Here is a 21,853-nt window from a genome sequence, read left to right on the forward strand (position 1 = left end):
ATGACTAAGCACTGGAAGGTCATGTGACACAGGCACTCCGTCATAAAAGCCCCAACGGAAGTTCCGGGCTGCAGTTGAGGTTGTCTGGCAGCTTGTGAACGTCTATGCGATGCGTGCAGACAGGAGGGGATCCTCCTCTCAGGCAGCTGGTGAATGTCTGCGTGATGCGTGCAGACAACCTCCGCAGCAGCCCCAAACTTCCGCACGGGCTTCTATGGCGGAGCCTCGGAAGGTCATGTCAGGCCGGTACACCATCATAGAAGCCCCGGCAGAAATGCATCGTGCAGACATTCCCCGGCTGCCAGACAGGAGGATCCAGGTCCCCTGCAGGGCTGTGGGAGATCTGGATCTTAGTCTTATAGTGAGACCTCTAGTTGATGTCTGATTATAAGACGACCTTGCAAATAAGACTAATATAAAACCTTGTCTTATATTCGAGCCAAAACGGTATTAGTGCATAGTAATTCTAAATGTGATTTTAGTGATGATTATATATAAAAAAAAAAATTTAGACTAACATAATGGTTTTAAAATAGCATTAATTGCTTTGTATAAGAAAATATAACTGTTTTATAAAAGTATGTTCTGTAAAATTAAAAGCGTGTTTTTTTTCCTGAAAATTAAATTGGACCTGCTTGGTGCATTTAGTGAAAAATATATTGGACCGCAAAGGGTTAAACCCCCTAAGCCTTCACACCAACTTTAATTGGCGCAGTATTAGAGTTACTTATTTGGTGTGCAAGTTGACTACTTGTTCTTTTGTGAACATAGTAATTTTCTGTTTACTTGTGAGTATGTGCTTTTCAATGTGTAAGTGTAATAATTAAATTATTACATGTATTTGCATTTTTTTTTTTTATGTAAGTGCTGATAACAGATGTACCCTATATTCTCTTACAGTGCTGCGGAATCAGCTGGCACTATATAAATAAATGTAATGTAATTCTTTTATGGGTACCATTTTTATTAAGGTTTTACCTTTGGTCTTTTCATAAACTAATGGAAAACATCTTGCATAATTCTGAAAACGGTACATGTTATACATGTAGGTTAATTGTTGCAATTTCTGTTTGATCGATACAGTAATTGATAAGACATTAGATACAGCAATGTTCTGGTCCTTGTTAAATATACACATTCCATTATTCAAAAAAATAACCATTTAATGTTTTCTGGTAATTGTTAATTTTTGTTTTTATGTTTAATTTTGTTTTGTGTCTGCAGGTCAGTGCCACGCAGAAGCCATTCCTCCAGTTTCCCCTGATTTGCAAATTGATATCAAACAAGAAAAATCCTACTGTTATGTGTTGTATTTGGCAAAGTTCAATGTTCTAAATAAACTTCATGATTTCTTTGTGTAATGTTTTTTATATATATTCTGTTTACCATTTCTGTCCAGATTGATTCAGTAGAGAACACTGCCTGTTGTTTTCAGCGGCTACCTTTTGATGTCAGGGTATCCTGTAGAAAATGCAGCAAGCTATTTATACTCCTACTCTATTTCCCTTTTAATAATGAAATCAAGGTCATGCTCTACACATATTGAGAAGTTTAGGCACTAAACTTGATATTTCTAATAGAAACTCTAAACTGTAGTACATGACTATTCCTGTAAAGGAGAACAATCCGCAGTTTAACTGTAGGAAGATGTAATTTAGTGAGGAGAAATAACCTTGCAGATCTTGAGAAATGGCAGTTAAGATAGCTGGCCCCGTAGTATATGATTAAAATAATACTTAATAGGGCTTTATTTAGTGCACAATATTACAATTTAGTGTTTGAAAAGAGAGACAGACTCTATTTAACACCTTAAGGGCTAAAGGGATTTTCAATTTTACACAGCACTGTAGGGTTTATAACAATTTTGCTATCTTGTTTTCAATCACAATTTCCCTATGTCTCATTTAGTTTACAAGCACACATTTTACGTATTTTGTTCCCCCAATAAATGTTTTCCACAAGATTTTGAAGTCTGCCTGTGGAAATGTACACTCATTCAGCCAAGAGAGTGTCTGTACAGTCAAGTACAGATGTTAAACGAGAAGGCATGGCTCCAAGTTGGTGTTTAGCGGTGACAAGGTCAGGTCCCTGTGCAGGCCACTCCAGTGCCTCCACACCAAACTTGTCAAACCACATCATTATGGACCTTGCTTCATGCACAGGGGCATTGTCATATACTGGATGTAGTCTACCACTTTGTGTCTAAATGGTTACCCATCGATGCTTCCACTTTACAATAATAGCCTTTACAGTGGACCAGGGCAGATCTAGCAGGGCACAATTTTCACAAACTGCTTGTGGCAAAGGTGGCATCCTACGGCAACGCCACATTTAAAGAGCTATTCAGTAAATCTAATCTACTGCCAGTGTTTGCTATAAAGATGGCATGCCTATTGTGCTTGTTTTTTTATACATGCGTTAACAGTAAGTGTGGCCAGGCCCGGACTGGCCATCGGAACACCGGGCATTTGTTCTGGTGGGCTGGGCTCTCCAGGGCTGGATTGACGTAGGGGCTGATGGAGCGGCAGCTCCAGGCCTCCTACCTTAAAATCGGCCCAGTCAGGACTGGACTGACTGGGACTATGTGGCCTCTACGACTGCATTAACACAGGGCAAAAGGGGCACCTGCCCCTTAAGCCCGCAGCAACTGTGACCGGGCCCGCCACTCTAGGGGTGGGACAGTCCTGATTTTGCCTATTTCTACCTCTGTCCCGCTTTGCAGGGGCGGAGGAAGGGTGAGGCGAGAGCAGTACTCACCTCGGGAGCAGCTGCGAGGGGGCACACAGCCACCCGATCAGCAGCTGAAGCCTGCGGGGCTAGTTGGGAGATCACAATCTCCCTCTAGTCGGCTCAACATTAGGGAGCGCGAGGTCTGTCACTACGCGCCAAATGTCGATGTACCCCCGCGCTCTGCATCAATAGCTGGCGCGTATGGAGGAAGAGGTAAGAGATGGGGAGAAAGGGGTGTAAGGGCAGTGTATGTGTATATAGTAAATGTGTGTGTTTGTAAGCTTGTGTGTAAGGGCAGTGCACGTGTATATGTGTGTTCATGGGCAGGTGTGTGAAAAGGCAGGTAAGGGTCCTGTTGACTACTCTTCCAATGATACTCAGCAGCATTATGGTGGACACCTGGCTGGCTGAGCATCATGGGAATTGTAATTCACAGCTAACATCTACTGCACTTCCCATGATGCTCAGCCAGCATCATGGAAGTAGTATGTCTGGCTGAGCCTCATGGGAATTCAATTCAATGTGTTGGTTATTTTTAATATGCATGACTGTGCTGACAAAAATTAAGCGTTTTTTTTAGTGGCAATGCAAGCGCGACATTGTAAACTGCAATTGCTTGTATTGGTGAATTCTGTGAGAGCGATTTAAAAAAAAATAAAAAAATCCCTCTCACATTTTTAAATGTTGGGAGGTATGCCATGGTAATGCATTATATAAAAATCTGAGTTGTAATCAATAATTAGGGAGTGTAGGGGTACTTTTGGTCATGTAGTGGATGTAAATCATCATTTGGTAGAGGAACAAAAATAGTAGGAAATATTAATAAAAATCAGCATTTGGTGGGGAAACATAAAAAAAAAAAAACCCCTGTGTTTTTCTTGCTTTTCCTGCTAAAAACTATACAGTTGTATGTGCAATGTACAGAAACAACCTTTGATTTGTATTCACATTCCCCAAAAATACAGTGCCTTGCAAAAGTATTAGCACCCTTGGCATGTTTTCTATTTTGTTGCATTACAACCTGGAATTAAAATGTATTTGTTGGGGGTTTGTATTATTTTATTTACACAACATGCCTACTAGACTTGTGCAAATGGGCCAAAAACGATTCAGATGGATTTTTGGCCTACTCGTTTTCAGGCAACAAATTTCGTTCCTTGCCCATTCGGTACCCCGCATGCAAGTTTCATATATAAAATACATGGGACCTTTTTAGTGTGTTTTTTTGTGATAGTTATTTCCTTTAAACTGAGATATCATGTGCCCGGTTATCGGTCCCTCAACTGACCCTGTATTTATGACAAGGCAAACTGTCTCACCTTCAGTATTAAATAGACACTATTTATATAATAATGTTAAGAATCCCAGCAAAAATAAATGAGAAAATGCCTCATTTTCTTCCTAGGCCTTTGTGACTAACGTCCTGAACAAGATCAGTTTCTACATATTGACATACCTGGGAACTTTTGGGCTACCCTTGCGGGTTGCGGCCAGGACTGCCCACTGGCGTTAGTGAGCCATCCTGCTGACGTCGGTGGGCCTTCCAGCTGTTAGTGGGTGTTTTTGACATTGTGGGAAACACCCCCTTTTAAGGGGGAAATGGGTGAGAGGGGTGAGAGGGGCGTGTCAGGATCCCCCTCCCTCGTCCAGGAGGGTTCTGTGCTTCTCCCGGCTTACTGCAGGCCAAACCCAGAGAGTTCCGCATATTGTACACTGTGACAAACCCTGTAGCACAAGGGCCATAAACATCACAGTTAGGGGTCTTAAGCACAGTCCTCTAGGGCAATCAGAGTCAGGAACAACAGATTGAAGCAAAACAGTGTTTTATTTTTAATCGCTCAAACCCCAAAACCAAATCATAAAAACAAAACCTAGCTCCCAATTGGAGCCCTCTCTAACTAAACTATGCTAGTCCAGACTGACCAGCATAATCACCCACTAACTCAACCTCCCAGCCAGACCCAGCTACGCCAGGCTCTGGAAAACCTCCCCAGACAGCACACAAAATGTCCAGGCAGGTATTGCCTCACTTGGCTCCGGGATGGTCCTCTTGTGTAGGGCCTCTCCTTGCCCTGGGAGCTCAGGGAAACTTCCTCTTCCCCCAACAGTCTGAGTATCAGGCTCCAGGGGTTTTTAATGCCCAGCACCTGTGCCTGACGCCGGCCCCATAGGAATCCCGGACAGGATCCTGCGGACTTCTTGCCTCCTGGAAAACCCGGCATGGAATTTCCACAAAATGGGGAAACGGAGCATTGGCCCACCCTGCTCTCCAATTGCTCCACCACAGGGACCCATATTTAAGATGTGGATAGCACCTGTACCCAAATGCCACACTAAGCATCTCCCTGGGGTTTACACAGTCACAACACCCAGAAGTGGTCCTATACATACTCAGAAACTTGTCGGATTTGGCCTGGGGTCTCCGGGTGAAACACTGCTACCTGGCATACTGTGCCTGCTTCTTTAATCTTTGGGCAGGGGAGTGATATTTGATCAAACCCAGTTTCCCCCATGCTGCTTGCTTACAAAAGTCTAGTTGGGACTAGCATTGTTGTGGTTCAGCTAGTCAAACCACCACCTCAGATGAGTGAGGGCATGCCCCAGGAAATTCTAGGCTATGATACTACCTGGTATATAATCACTTAATAACATAGTAATTGAGGTTGAAAATATACCATCAAGTTCAACCCTGAGCTATCTTTCCTGCTTTTGGTCAAAAAGAGGAAAAAACAAACTCAATTAAGCTATTTTTCTAATTCTGCTACATAGGGGAAAGCTATAAATTACCCCATTCCTCTACTTCCCACGTGTTTTTCCTGCCCTACCAGGTTGGGAGCAGGTTCTCTTTACCCTGCTTTTTATTTTTCTGGCCCTCGGGTGAGGACTGTATTAAAGCCCTAGAGCACTCTCGGAAAGGTGCGGGCTGTGCGCTCTTGCTCACTATACCCCAGGTGGGGTAGAGAAGAGTAGGGGCTTACCTGCTATCCAATATGGCAGTGGAAACAGCCATAGTTTCTCATTGAAGATGCGTCTAGCGTTGCCATGGTGATGCTGGGCATGCCATTTCTGGGATTTTGGCGCCAAATTGAAACTTCTGAACGCTGGTAAGGTTCTTTGTGGTGGTTTGCTATCCTTTACTTAGCATTTGTTTTCTGCTTTCTGGAGTTGGATCCTCTTCTGCTGCTTTACTCTCTGCAGTACCCCAAGTAAGTTTGCTATTTTGTCCTCTTGGGATATTGGCAGTAGGAACTGTTTAATTGCTCTGAGCCTGCAAAACATTTTGTTTTGCCTCATACCTTCCCTAAAATGCACATTAAGTTGTATACTTTCGGCATGTCCACTGACCGGAAGACCCTGGAGGTTGCTTCGGAGGACATACCTAAAAAGGACTTCTGCTAAGACAAAGCATGCAGCTACTCTTCATTGTGTAAAAACACCCTCTATGATCCGAAGAGATCTCTCTGTTCCTCGTGTACAATGGCTAAGGAAGTGGCAAATGATTGAAAGGAAGTTATGACAGCCAGGTCTTCTGCTCTTAACGTACTGGGCAGTAAGAGTAAATTATAGTCCATGCCCTTCTTGGGCAAAGACCTCTTTGAATCAGAACCGGAATCCTTGCTGAAGAGGACTACTGGAGACAAATTCTGGCTGCCCCATAGAAGAAGGTTTCCAAAAAAAAAAGAACATCTCCTTCCGTGGTTTCAGGCAGGAGCATCAGCATTGTTCAAGGTCTTCAAGAGGGAAGAACTACACGTTTAGGGGATGTGAGGCTCATGGTAGAGGGAGAGGTAGTGACAGGACCACTTTTCATAAGTTCTGACACCAGGTTCATTCCAGTTGGGGGGTCACCTGACTTTCTTCTGAGAGCCAGAATTTTCTCAGAAGATACAGAGGGACAGAGCTTTGGTGATCTTGAATGCCCCATATTCGCCAAGGAGACTCTGGTACTCGGAACTGGTCAGGTTCAACCATCACCATTTCCTCTGCCGGTGTGCTCAAATCTCATAACCCAAGGCCCAGTATCTAATCCAGAGTTTAAAACTGATGGCGACTGACACTTTGACCAAACCGGCTCACCGTTTAATCTTTCGAATTTGCACGGCTGTCCGTCTGAAGCTAAAGTTTGGGACATCCTCAAGTTAGAAAAAATTACCGCATATTTACATAACACGTCGCACCTATTTTACCTCACCTGGGATCCCCCGTCGCTATATCTTGGCTGTGAGAGTCGTCATTCCCTTTTTTTCTTTTCTCTTCCCTCTCTTCTTCCCTTTTCCCTCTCTATCTCTCTTTCTCCTTTTCTTTCTCTCTGTATCCGCGGATTTCCATTGTTATGTTATGCTCTGCGACAGTACCGGATGCGAACAGCATTCTATTGGCCTTCTCGTCTCTGTTCTGTATTATGCAATCGATGTTTATGTATCTTGTATTTCCCCATTATGTGGTTGTCACAGTCCGAGCTATGTCTGTTTTCGTCATATGACACATGATTGTTTACTATTCTTGTCATCCGATTTGATGTACTCATGTTATGTCAGCCGTGTTATGCCTCTGGTCACAGCTGCTCTGGAAATCTTGCCATGTTTTTCTGATATATATTAAAATAAAATAAAATACTGATGGCGTCTGAAAGGAACTTGCTAATTCAACAAGGCATATCTAAAAAGATTGTATACACCCTTTCTTACAGGAAGATCTTTGTTCCTCCACTGTGTTTTTGAATAGAAGACTTGCAATACATCCACGTGTCATTTGTTTTCTTAAGACTGTCCGCCAAATTCATCCTAGAAAGACGTCCCTTTTTTAGAAAGAAGTTTTCACATGGGATATAAAACTGGTCTTAGGAGTTTAACAGGCCCCCCTTTAGAGCCTTTGCAGAAGATCGCTGCCAAATTCCTGATTCTTTATATGGTTTTCTTGGCGGCCATCACATTGGCAAGAAGGCTGAATGAACTGCAAGCCCTATCTATTAGGGAGCCCTTTTTGAGGATCTCAGAAGACAGTTTCCTTTTCTCTTCCTCCAGAATTTCCACCCAAGGCGACATCAGATTTTTTACAAAAGACAGGAAATTTATGAAATTTATTTATGACAATTTGTACAGCAACCTTTTGTGTTGAACTTTATCAATTCCCTTAGCACAGTCCAAATAGATCAGAACTACTGCAACACCTATATCTATATTTTAACTTAATTCATAATTTGCAGAATGGTATATGTAATATCTGGACATTTTATAGTTAATCATAAAAGCAACTGTGCATTTTCTTCTGGTTTCTAACAGTCTTGACAGACTGGTTATTGTTTATAATCACTGCTTCCCTTTATCCATTTTTCACAAATCCTCCTGAGAAAGTGGGCAGCTAGTCAAATCAAATTTACAATAAATATACTGAGAAATACTATACATCATCAGAAAAAGGTGCAACTAACAACAGGCAGATTATACTTGCGAGGCAAACAGTGTATTGCAAGAATGGGTATGAGGCATGGAGGGCGACACACGGACATACTTATAATGCCCACACTGAACCTGAGAATTAAGATAACAACGCCTACTCCCAAAGTTTCGGGTGTCGTCAGAGGGATCACCTAATACCTGAACGGCCACCCAACTGAGGAACTCCCTAACAGGCAAACAGGACGTGTGGTCAATGTTCATATTGCAGGTGGAAGAGTGTACCAATTACCCACGGCCTTTGTATATTTGGATTGGGGACACGGGAATAATCCTCTCATTAACAGGCTAAGATTGCTCAAGACCTAACTCTATCCCATTACCTTGACAGTGCAGAGACTGGAGAAGTAGGTTCTGATAACATAATTTGGCAGAATGCTCTTATACAGTATCCCTGGCTTAGTAAAATAAAAATGGTGTTCCTAGGGCAAGAAAAACCTGAAATATATAGTTTGCAAAAAACATGGCCATGCCTAACCCTTTGACAATAAGTACATTGTGCTATATTGAAAGATAAACAGGAATATCCATGAGTGCCATTACAAAGAATGCTTTGTAGGAGGAAATGATCATAGTAAAATGATCATGGTAAAAGCTTAATCCATTACAACCAAGCTTAACAATGTACAAGGTAAATAGAACAGTAAAGCTATACATAATCTAGTGTAATGATATTTGAACAAATGAGTAAAAAAACAGATGAAGGAAGTTCAAAAGACATACATTTGCACTTTACCCCGTTGTGCAAGGTAACCCCCTTCTGGATTGTAAGCTTTTCAGCAGGGCCATCCTCATCCTTTGGTTCTATAAGTAAATATTGTTATGCCAAGCACTACGTGTTATATCCTGCTGATCCATTGTACATCTTTGATAATATGGTGGTACTATTTAAATCAACAAATTATAATAATATATAGAATTATATAACCTTTGTAACTGTATCTATTAAAAAAAATTCCATATATGTTAAAGGGTCAGTTTTTTTAAGCATTCTGATTATATACTGCACACAGGGTAGGTGCAATACATCACTTTATTAACATTTATAAAACAGTGGGACAAAATACATATTTATTTATAAATTATGTGTATAATGTGTTACAGTACAGATATTACCTGGTAAACATTTAATAATTTGCTTTACCAAACAAAAGTATGCAAGTAATCTTGTTAGAGTCTACAGTGTTATCAATATACTACCCACAAGTGTTTACATGTGCACAAAAAAATGTAAGTGTGACTGACCTCCTAATGCATTATATAATAATCAGTGGAATTGACCATGTTCATGGAAGTTAGTCTCATTTAAAAATCAATGTATTCATGCATTGATTTTTTTTAAATCTCATCTAGTGAATTAAAAATAACAATGGGTTCAATGGGGTTGAAGGAAAGGAAATTGGATTATCCACATAAACATTTCTACACAATCCCATTCATTTTTTTGTATTTGCATTCCTCTGTTTCCTTAATTTGCTTAATCCAGTCTCCAACCCATCACTGTGTTTAACCCTCTTCATCAAAAGGGAAGAGGCAGAATTGAGAAAGCACCAGTAATCAGTTCCACACGTCAGTTCCTGGGGGCACATGGTGAGTCCTGACAGGTGAGTCCAGCTTAGCCTGTGCAATGTTTGGCATGCAAAGCAAGGGGTCTGGCACCGTTATGATAAGTCATTTTATCATATTGTAGATTGTTTATCTAATGTCTTATTCTTGTTAAACAATGGTTTTAATGTATTAGACCCCATCTAAAGTTTCACATATGGTAGGTATGTTTCCATGTTTCAAGCTCCTGTGGCACAGTAGTCCTTTATTTGCCCATGTAATATCATTGCAGCTCAGAAGTTTTCCTTATTAAAATAGAATTGTACTTTTCTTGGGTCCAAGCTAGAGAACTGGTGACAACATTGTTGCAGATTTGTTGCCAGTGCTTGAGGGCCACAAAGGAACACCCCTACTGTGGATCTGCATTAAAAATAAATGAATAAATAAATACATTACAACTAAAATTAAATCATTATGCTGCAAGAATGGAAATGTTTTTTTTTTTATTGTTTTTTATGTTTTTATCACCCTTTGGTGTTCTGCAAAAACTCACTATTATAATCTCTATTCCTGCTCCTTTTAAAGCAGCTTAGAACCTTTAAAACCCTTATTTGGAACTTCAAGACTCTTCAACCCTGCTTTCCATCACATATTTCACTTTACACTTGCGTTATTCGATGCATAGCAGATGCCATTCAGCTCCTTTAAAGTATGCTGCTCCGCCATGACTAAAGGCTTTCTCCCAACTCAACGTTCACCAAGCTACAAACCCTCTACAACATCAGAACCAAACTAACAAAACAAACCAATATAACTTGCACTTTAACTGAAACAAATTGTGCCTGCTCTGCCACATCCTGATTGTATCTGTGTGTCTTCCATACATACAAACCTCCCCTATCCTAATGTTTATATAACCTACTTCAATCCTTTTGTTGTATAATCACTATAGTGTTTCTTATTGTGCCTCCCCTTTGTTGCACTGTACACTTTACTTTAAAGTGTAAAGGTGTAAAGTACATGTGCTGGAGATAATTACTGGTTGGTCAGTGTCGCTATGTAACACCATAGATTAAGTGACAATGTCCAATATGTTCCTATAGTATATGTTACTTTATAGTTTGGCAAATAGATCCATAGCTAACATAATTTCTATCTTGAACCCTGTCCATTGGGTAGACTAACCTTGGGTGGGCTTCTGAAACGTTGGAAAACTCGTTGTCCCACACTGGTCGTCCATAACTTGTTTTCTGTTTCAATCCTGTCACTGCATCTGTTGGCCCATCAAAATTAATGATAGCATGTCCAGCCTGATGGAAAATGTTAATATTAATTATATTTACATTATATAGACATATTAAGTAAAACATATTTCATAGTTATGTGATAACATATATATTAGTTTGTATTTAGAAACATTTTTCTCTTAAGGCAGACTTTACCTAGGTGTCATTGTTTCTTGCTACAAGTAACCCATTTTCATTTTTTCGATCAACTCGGCAAACTTGTACATCAATTTTTACTTTATTTTTTATTGTATTTTTCCCTTTTTGGTATTCTACCTCTCAGAATCACATTAGATACAATTTACTTTATGGCAAATTTCAAACTTACAATGTTACTATCCCAGCTGGTGAGGAAGAGTCGGTAGTTAAGAAATCCGTCCTTTCCGGAGGAAACCATCTCATGTTCAAGAGAACGCAGAAGATCAGCAAACCAGGCAAAGGCTCCTGTCTCCCTACAGATCCAATAGAAATAAATCTGCAAAGTAATAACGTGAGGTCAGAACTATACAATTACATTCATTTAGTAGTCTTTTACAAATTGAAGTATATTTCTTGTTCATTTTTTTATGTGAACATACGTAGCAGAAAGATGATTCTTCTCCTTTACCAGTACATCTTATGTCAATGTTTTTTTGTTAATTTTGTTTTCACCCATATTGTAATAGTGTCTGAGAATCTACTAGCATGCTTTAAAAAATAATAATAGTAATAATAAAGCTAACTAGAACATGTAATTTTTGTTATCTAGTATAATTGTTTTGAATATATTAGCTTTAATAGAAAGGGACTATTTTATGCTGAGCAAAAGTTGGCAGAATTAGCCAATTGGTTTTCTTGTCCTATATCCACCTTTCGCCTCCTCTGTGCTATTATGATATGTTTTTGGCTTGAGAATAATGATCACATAGCAAAACGAGATTTAGTGCAATGTACATGCTGGAAACAATACCTTCTTTGTTTTTAAGCGCTGATCCTCATTTTGAAATTTGTACCAAATGGATTTCAAGATTGATGCAAAGGGAGTGACTCCAATTCCAGCTCCAACCAGCATGCTGACCTCATACTGAAAGACATCCTCACTTGCTGTTCCAAAAGGACCATCCACTTCAAGCCTGATTCAAGCAGAGTTAATAAATAAACAAATAAATAAATAAATAGTGAAGGACTTTACAACATATTCTTAAATATAAACAATGTACAGTATGGGATTTGGAAGTCCCATGTAAAAAATTTTCTTCAGGAACATGAAGTCTGGTGATATATACATTAGTAGGTTGGCATTCACAAAAAAAAAGTTTTATTCCAATAAATGCTATTTATCTGTAGACCTAAAGGTATCCATTGTTGTCAGTTGTTATATTCTGTGATACCTTTCCTGCTGTAACAAGACACTGAGCTGATTCTTTATGGCAATTCTGAAGAAGTCCATTCCTCCACAGACATTCTTTACTCAGTGTCTATCTGGGTTACTGATAATAAGCTATTTACCACAGGCATTATGATAAGAAGTGTTTGTCTAGTAGATGGGGTTAAGACAACAGAGCTAGAACACATACATTTGGCTAATATGCAGCTGCATTAAAACATCGTAATAATGGTAGTAGTTCCCCTTTAATGTATTAAACTGTAGCCAAGCCTAACGACTAACGTGCACTATATCACCAAAAGTACGTGGACAGCAAACTCATATAGGTATGATGGTCAAGTTTCCACATACGCTTGGTCATATAGTGGATTTATCTGATATAGTTGTTATATAGTTAATAAATCTTTAATGACTCAATGACCATATCTCACCGTGGTGGGTGATTTGCTTGCTCCTGAAAGACCTGGATGAGTTTTTCAGTCCAGTCACCTGCAGAGCGGACATGCACTGAAAAAAAATCTTCTTCTGGTGCAGAGGTGAGTGTGAAGGGATGCCACTCCAGAGCAGAAATGGATGGGCAGTTTATGAATATGTATTGCCCTACCTCCATTCTGAATCCTCGTTTTTGCATCTGGATTTCAAGGACTTTGGAGGGATGGCTAACAGCCTGCATGGCATAGAAAATGTTGGGTTAATGAACACTTTGTAAAATTTTGTTATCTTATAATACTGATGTGTTGTAATATGTAGCTGTCTTCTAGTTAACACTATCTAAAATCAACATAACCAGGATCTGGGTATAAAAATTGCTCATGTAGTTTTCTTTATGAGATTTTTGGGTCCCTGACATACTGTATATAGTCTAATCCATTTGAGAGAGGTATCGATTTTTATATTTTTCTCTTGCCATTTTTTTTAAATATTATTATTTGTGGGTGTGTAGACACTATTTGGTATTGTCTGATTTTTGGTGAAAAAAAATCTAGTTCTTTGCAGCACAGAAGCAAAGATTCCCTTAAACAGACCACAATAAGCAGGATATTCTACCTTGTACCATTACTCAATGTTCATGTTCCACTCACCTTTATCACAACAACTCTTTGCTGTGAACGATAGAACCTCAGGATCCTTTCAAAAATATATAGAATGATTGGTGCTAGAATCCATTTCCAAGTCTAGAAAGATAAAGTTCATTCAAAACAACTCCTGATGTTGAAGGAATTTCAGAACATTTTATATTTTAGAAAAGCAAAAATAAAATCTTGCATAGACCAGAATCTATATATTTCTGTAACATAAGTGTTTGTGATGGGAATTCTGTGAAAAATATTGGTTAGATATTTTAATGATAATATCTTATTTAGATTGTTCACAGTAGCTGTAGCTTGAGGCTGAAGAAAATTATGAATTTATTGTTCATTAAACAAGTTTCATTAAGCAAATTTGGTAAAGATCTTTATTATGGTTTCCCTACCTACATCTTCTCCCTTGAAGTAAACACCTACCTCGTCCCTCCACTCATTTGATGATCTTCCGTCTACTGCTGTAATGTCTACCACTCTAATATACCACATGCTAATATACAACACTTTTTTTTATTTCTTTATGTTTTTCCTATTTATATCCTCTTTACCCATCGTGAAGCTCTGTAGAATAAATGAACACTAGATAAATCAATAAATTAAGGTTTCTTACCATAGGCTCATTGCCTTGGAAAGCTGGCATTGGACATTTGTTCGTATCACTATCGTCATCGTCATCATCATCATCACCAGCAACCTCCTTCCATTCAGAAAATTTGTTGTAACAATCAGAATAACTATGGTGATCCATACTGTCAAGCGTCTGGCCTCGCACAATCCGACTGAAACAGAGGAAGGCCAAGTCTAAATAAAATAATGGACTATGTGGCTGATGAAAAAATAAAACACTACTAACATCTGGTAGAAAAGTAAGGTAAGTTAATGTACACAGCGTATTACAGTAAATGTCAGTACCTACCCAACTCCATGAATCAGAAGACCCGCAAAAAAGATGATGAACAAGTGGTGTGTATACCAGAAAACCTCAAAGTAGCATCTTCGAATGAACTCAGTGGATGAAGTGATCATAATGATTAGAGCCAAGGTGATCACCACTCCAGTTACACCCGCAATTGTTGTAAAAGCCACATAAGATGGTGTCTGTGGGAGGAAATGTGTTATATCATTATGACAACTAGTATATATTTCCATGTATATAATATATACGTACAACACTTTCATTACATCATGATTAATATGGATATAATTTTTTTTTGCTTCTTAATATATATATCCTTATAAACACCCATGCATAGCCATACTCTCTTTATATTGATACTTATGAGCTGACAATGAGACCCTTTAAATATTAACCCTTTAGTGGCCCATCATGCAGAGTCTATGCAGCGCTTCATCAAATGTGTTACCCAAATTACTTTAATACGTGTCCTTATGGAAACCTTGATGTGTCACTATTTAAAGACATGAGACAGGGAGGTTTATACCCTTGAAAGCCTGTCCTTAAAATGGAATGTTAGTCCAATAAAAAGATAGTATTTTATATTTGTTTCTTTTTTAAATTTACACTACTGGGCTAACACGGTCATCTCCATCTAAATAACTATGGAAGATAACGCATTTGGCTGAATAAAAAAGCAAATCATCAAAATGACCACAACGGAAAGCAAGCTTAATAGTGACCACTACATTCTCACATGCTATCTGCCCATGTCTCATTTAGATGGCTGTGGCAAGTATTGTTTTTGACTTTGACAAAGGGAGGTTTATATTCTTGAAAGGTTGTCCTTAAATTGGAAAGTTAGTCTAATAAAAAGGTATTATTGTATATTCCAATACTCATTTCTTTTTTTAAAGATACACTTAATTCAGTAATATATAATCAAACCATGCCAAACCATAACATGTTAGTAGCAAGGCAGCAAGTGGGAGTCTTAGATATCATCAGGTTAATGTGAAGTATGAATCAGTAATCACAGCAAAAACCTTCAGAGTTTCCAGGTATGGATATATCCAATAAAGAATGTCTTTAAATTCACATTCTCATATCCTAACACAGAACTGCAGCTTCATTGGTGCACAAAGCTGCCCTTTGACACTGACACTAATGATTATTTATTACCAAATACTCAAAGGTGTTTTTTTTAGAATCAGAAATACTCAAACAACTGGTATTACCTGTTCCTTAGAACGAATAGGGTTCAACCAGTCACCCTCTTCATCACCTATGCTTGATAACATTCCTTTCAGTGTAGCTTTGCCATCCTGTGCCCCGTTGTAGTATCGTTCAATATTAAATAAGTGTGCAATTGTGTGAATAGCTAAAAGTAGAAGAAAATGAATTTAAAGACATTATGGTGTAGGGTGTTTCAATATTAAATTCTAAAACAGTATCATTAAGTTGCCATGTCATTTTTTACAGATCCTACATTTTATAATTCTGAACACTAAATAAACATAAGGTATATACAGTACATAAAGCTAGTAGATAGGTAGGCCAACTTGCAAACACCACTGGCCCAAATGAGATAAGCGGAAATGCAGAAAATTCAATAGGACTGATGGGACAGGAGCTCAGGTAAACAGTGATCGATAATAGTCCAGAGGTCAGGACTGGCAGCAGCAAACAACATAGATGATACAAGCCAGAGGTCAGTGGGCAAGCGCCAGAGAGGGATGTTGAAAAGAGCAAAGCAAAGTAAGGACTGGGAGATCATATAACTAAACTTGGTGAAAATATCCAGAAAGCCCAGTAGCACTGAGAGAGGACCAGAACAACAGAGCACTAGCAGATTAGCCCAGGGGGAATTTATAGGGCTGTTGGGAGCAAGGTGAGATAACCCTGCCCTCCTAACACCTGTTTCACACCCCTGAGTAGCATTACAATATCTCCCTGCACCTTCACGACAAGTGGTCCTGCAGGGGGTGTGCATGAGCGCCAGCTGTCCCGATGGCTTCCTCGAGCATACAGCTGTAATGGAGGCCCCCCTTGACAAGCTGGCAAGACACCTGCCATCATCTTGTGGTCGGCAAATGCGTGTTCGACAACCAGGCACGAGTAGAGAGAACAGACAGTGGGGATCCACATCGGGATGGCCCGATGCTGGAAGGCGCCACAGGGACCTCGATGTAAGTCTCGACAGTATTACCTGAATTTGTGGCAGGGGCTGGAAATATATTTAAACCCCTCTAATCCAGCCCTCCTAAAACGTTGTGTCATTCCACCAGAGACCCGATGTACCTAGGTTTATCATCGCTCTAACCACAAATATGCCATAATGTTTAAAGTTTACAAAAAGCCATATACCGTATTGGCCCGACTATAGGCCGCACCCGATTATAGGCCGCACCCGATTATAGGCCGCACTCTTAAAGTTTGGTGATATTTTAAAGCTAAAAATTCAATTTGTGGAATGGAAAAACAGTATTTTACCTAATAAACAGGAATACAGGTATTTTAACATTTTTGGTATCTGTTATGCAGTTAGTTGGCATATGCAGTTAGTCAGTTATATACAAACAGAAATTTGGAAAACCAATACCCATTTTAAGCCCCCTCCCCTTAATTCATAATGCACTTTACTTATAGATATGCCACTGCCCCCCAAGAGTTACCAATGCATCCTCAGGCTCCGCCTGGGCTTCATTGACAGAGCACCGGAATGTGCCGGCGGAAGTGCTGGCAGCAGTGGAGGTTGTCTGCACGCATCACACAGATGTTCACCAGCTGCAAGAAAGGAGGATACAGGTCCCCTGCAGCGCTGCGGTGGATCCTCCTCTCTGGCAGACGCTGAACGTCTGCACGATGCGCTCAGACAACCTCCGCTGCTGCTGGCCGGTACTTCTGCCGGGGCTTTTGGTCTGGGCGTCGGACGATACAAATTGCACATCCCTGTGCTAAATCTCATATATAGGCCACAGCCCCACTTTAAAGACTTAAAGTGGGGGGTGCAGCCTATAATCGGGCCAATACGGTATAACTATGCATTAAGAACCAATATTATGTGTATACCATAGGGAAAGGTCCCTTTAGTTTCTGCTCTCTCAACCTGCATGATTGACCCCCCCCCCATTAACCTATTTCATTTCTATTGCTAAGTTGCTGATTGTTATTGATTGTTCAGTCTGCCTATGTAAGAGATGGTGAGGAGAAGGAGGTTGCTTCAGGACAACAAGCTGATTTAATGCTGTCTCAGACAGATCTCAGCGAAATATACCTTCCAAAATCACACTTATTGACAAATACCTAAACTGTATGTAACTTAAGTGATTAAGGTTTAAGTAAAATTTATGTGTATATTTATTAAAGTGGCCCCTGCTATGGGCCCTAAGGTAAACCGGGGCTCCAGGGTAGTTGCCGCAGTTGCCCCTCATTAAAGGCAACCCATCCAAATGCGGCTGTTTTGTTTTGATTTATAGTCGAGCCAACCAAATCACTGGAGTACATCAATCTCACTCTAATTTTTACAGTTTAAACATATCAGTTTAAACATATCAGTTTAAACATACAGACTGTCCAACATACCTGTCATTAAAGCAATTGTATATCCAAGGAGTTTATGGAAGGCCAAATTATTATCAAGTTGTTTCTTCATGGAGCGCCTGCAACACTGAAAGAAAACAAAAAAACACAAACTAATTTTGGGATTATAAATACTTTAATTAAGTGTTTGTTTTTGATGCATTACAGTGTGTATGTGTGTTAATGTATGGTTTTAGAATGTGTGGTCTTACAGGGGAGGGTTGTCAAAGAAATCCTGCACTCAAGTGCCAATACCCTACAGGTCACAGATGACTAATCTAGGCCCCTGTTGTTGTGCCACCCTGTAACCTCTGTGCCAATTGCCTACATGGCCTCTATGTGTTAGTACTACATTGACTGTAGGTTGTATATTGTAACAAATGGTGAAAACAGCACAAAGTATCACAACACACTGACAGATCCATGAAGACAAAGCTGTCATTCTTTCTCCCTATGGCTATTTTCCTATTTGTCCAGGTAATCATCTTTTCCCCTTAACTTCCTACTACCCTGGGAACCAAAGTCCATTTTACAGCTTATATGGTAACCACTCACTCTAAGACTTTCAGAACATCTTTGCACTCTTCTTTTATGATTAGATAATAGACCTGCAAACCTTTGGGATTCAAAGTTAGGTATCAGTGTCGCTTCATGATACAGAGTGGTCACCTGTCATTGGGTCCCGAAATACTGGGTCTTACTCACCGAGCATGTCCCTCGTAAAAATGAAAGAAGGTTTCGGCAAACAGGTAACAGAATTAATAGACAGTTGAAGTTGAGGCAAGCAGCAGAGCCCCGAGCCCAGGCAAGAGCCGACTGAGGAAATAAAAATACAAAGAACGATTGGTATTTTGGTAGACTTTGTGTAGACAGAGCTAAATAACAAACAAGGTTGCATAATGTTTAATAGTCAAGAAACCCTTTTCATATGTTTTATGTAATTTATAATGTGCCCATATTTTATTTTTGTTGTTCTGATACTTACCCCAAGAAGTTCTCTTGTATAGGCATACTGTTGCCCCTTTTCATATATCATGAAGAAATAAACAAATAAGAAGATATTCAGTCCCAACCAGGCACCCTGCAGAAAATGTACAGTTAGGAATTAGAGAGAAGAAATGCATTGCATTGTAAGAGCAGTTGAAACAGTAGCAAATGGGAGTCAAGGTAAAGACAGATCAAAGTATGTAAAAAACAAAACAAAACAAAACAAAAAATACTTGATGCATTGATGGAGTTTGGAAATATTTAAAAAAATGTAAAGTTTGTCTACTTAATTTTATTTCACAATAAGTCCCTTAAGTCAATCCTTGCTCATTTTCACGGTTGGCGTGCTAATGCAATGAATATATAAAGTTTATATAGAGTAAGGTAAATGCCTGTTATTATAATAATGAATAGTTTATACTGTTATTATTGTCCAAGTCATTCAATTATCCAATTCATCTCACAGTTAAGGTCAGGGCTCTGTCCAGACTACTCGAGCTGCTCCCCAACAAACTCATCAAACAATGTTTTTATGGACATTGCTTTGTGCAGAGGGGCACACTCATGCTGGAAGAAGAAAGGGCCTTCCCCAAACTTGTGCCACAAAGTTGGGAGCATACAATTGTTTAAAATGTCTTTGTATGCTGTAACATTAACATTATCCTTCACTGGAAAAAACAACCCAGAACATTAACTCTCCTTGACCAAACTCTACAGTTGGCATTATACATTTCAGAAGGTAGTGTTCTCCTGGCATCTGCCAAACCAGAATTTATCCATCAGACTTCCACACTTTCACACTACGTACTTCAGCACTCGATGGTCCCAATCTGTGAGCATGCATGGTCTACTACTTTGTGGCTGAGCTATTTTGACACCTAAATACATCCACTTCCCAGTAACAGCACTCACAGTGTACTGGAGCCAGAGGTGGACCATTTGGCACATCGGACAAATGCCTGGTGGGCCGCTGGCCAACTTTACCCCAAAAAATGGAGCAGCAGATTGGGTGCAGTAGCTGGATGTGCACTGCCACAGGCTATATACTGTGGGTTTTACTTTGCTGATCAGAAATGCTTTTGACTTGATAAAGACTCCGGAAATCTTATCATTACAAAATGCTATTAATCCACTAAAAAATGTATTATAAGATTCCTCTATGTTCCTATGAACATTGTAAAATATGATTGTAGTTTTGGGTTTTATCACTTATTCAAGACAACATTACTTAGATTTCCAGTCTATGCCAGATAATTACTGAGCAAGTGCAGGCATGCGGTCTTACGGCTGCTTTAAAACTTGCAGCCACATCGGCTGCAATGGCATCTCGATGTGCTGCCCCACGGACTGGCTGGCCCACCGCGGGTGCTGCAGGCTTTTGGCCCGCATTAAAGACGGCCCTGGTGCGGTCGAATCGGCCACAGCAGTGGCCGGCTGCGCAGCCGTTTCATTTAGATTCAGATTTAAAAGCATAAAAGGCATACACATTTAGATTCCCGGGTAGCTGCTAGAATCATAAAACAAAGCAAGACTTTAGCACATACCCAGTGAATACCAATAAAAAAAAAAAACACCTAAGGCATAAATATTGGGGATTCTGTCACACTATATGGCCATATGTTGCTTAGCCCGGCACTAAGTTGTTTTTCTGTCTATTATTATTAGGGTATTGTTGGTAGAATACTAATTTACAGTAATATTAATTTCCATGTTATAAACTATGTTAGCGTTGTCTGTGTGCTTCTTCTACACACTCTCCAAAAATAAAAATGATTACTTGTTGGTATTTTCATTTCTCCATTAATTACACTGCCATTAAGTAGACAGGGATAAGGAAATTTCCTTGTCCTGGCTATATTCTATGGCAGAATTGGGTTCAGTCTCTTGTACTTGTATTATAGGAGAGCTAAGGATTAGTGCTAAGGGTGTTGGTGCATGGTAAGTGCTACCTATTAGTGGTGCTGCTATGGAGTGTAGCAAGGGAAATAAAATTATGTGAAATCTAAACATATATGTTTCTGTAATCATTGAGCCAACCTTGATTGTGAGATTCACTAATTTTAGTCATTAAAACCACAATAGAAGCAAGAATAGAATGTGCAATCCCAGCTAGATCATCTATTATGGACAAAGTGCACCCCTAGTAGTGTAAACATGGACCCCAGTTATGTCACTCACTATGACTATTACAAAGTGTTTGATAAAGAGCAACACAAAACACTAAAGTAGAAAAAAAGGAAAAGTGTAATAAATAAAATATTGTTTTCTAAGTATAGAAAGTTTCCAAAAATCAACCATATAAATAAAAAAATAATGTGGTTATTTACAGTTTACAGTTTGATTAGTATATATTGTTGGTGTTGATTAACAGTGGCCTTAAAATGCCTGCTACTGTATGGTAATATTTCTAAATATTGTGTGTAACAACGTGGTTAAAAACAGAAGCATTGAGTGTCATGTGTCACGCAAAAAACCCCACAATATAATTTGTGCAGATACACCAAATCAGAAAGGGTGAAATTAGGGTTAAACAAAAACAGGTAGAAACTGCTCAAATGTAATGATCTGGCTTCCAATCTTAGCCCATTCCTTCATTATTTATCAGTCAATGCATAATCTACGCCAGAAGCGATAAAAACAAAAAGTAAAAGGCACTGGCTAGTTGTTGCCCTATGAACAAGTGTTACCTGAAAGTTTGGTGGTGTGTTTAAAGTTTCATGTGATTAAACTTTTTTCAGGATACAATAAAACTCCAGATCTAATTAAGATTCATTCTTAATATACTGAAATACTCAATGTCAATATATATATATATATATATATTCATTCATATAGTCATATAGTAATATAAAATGTCTTACCAGAACCACAACAGAAAACCAATGATTAGCAATCCAGTTTCCCATTCTGCTCCTTGTTAA

At 39.3% G+C, this 21,853-nt stretch overlaps 1 protein-coding gene across 1 annotated transcript; it reads right to left on the minus strand.

Moving 5' to 3' along the window:
• Window positions 1–10,024: 10,024 nt before the first annotated feature.
• Window positions 10,025–21,838, minus strand: NOX1 (NADPH oxidase 1). Its single transcript, XM_089498354.1, has 13 exons — window positions 21,794–21,838; window positions 18,931–19,026; window positions 18,651–18,761; window positions 17,949–18,033; window positions 15,602–15,744; window positions 14,385–14,566; window positions 14,079–14,247; window positions 13,466–13,558; window positions 12,815–13,050; window positions 11,967–12,129; window positions 11,346–11,492; window positions 10,917–11,041; window positions 10,025–10,151 (listed from the first exon to the last, which is right to left on the minus strand). The coding sequence occupies exons 1-13, from the start codon at window positions 21,836–21,838 to the stop codon at window positions 10,025–10,027; spliced, it is 1,722 nt and encodes a 573-aa protein (XP_089354480.1).
• Window positions 21,839–21,853: the final 15 nt, after the last annotated feature.

This window comes from Sceloporus occidentalis, unplaced genomic scaffold, assembly GCF_023333645.1.
Source record: "Sceloporus occidentalis isolate IW3139 unplaced genomic scaffold, rSceOcc1.0.p SCAF_119, whole genome shotgun sequence".
NCBI lineage: Eukaryota > Metazoa > Chordata > Lepidosauria > Squamata > Phrynosomatidae > Sceloporus > Sceloporus occidentalis.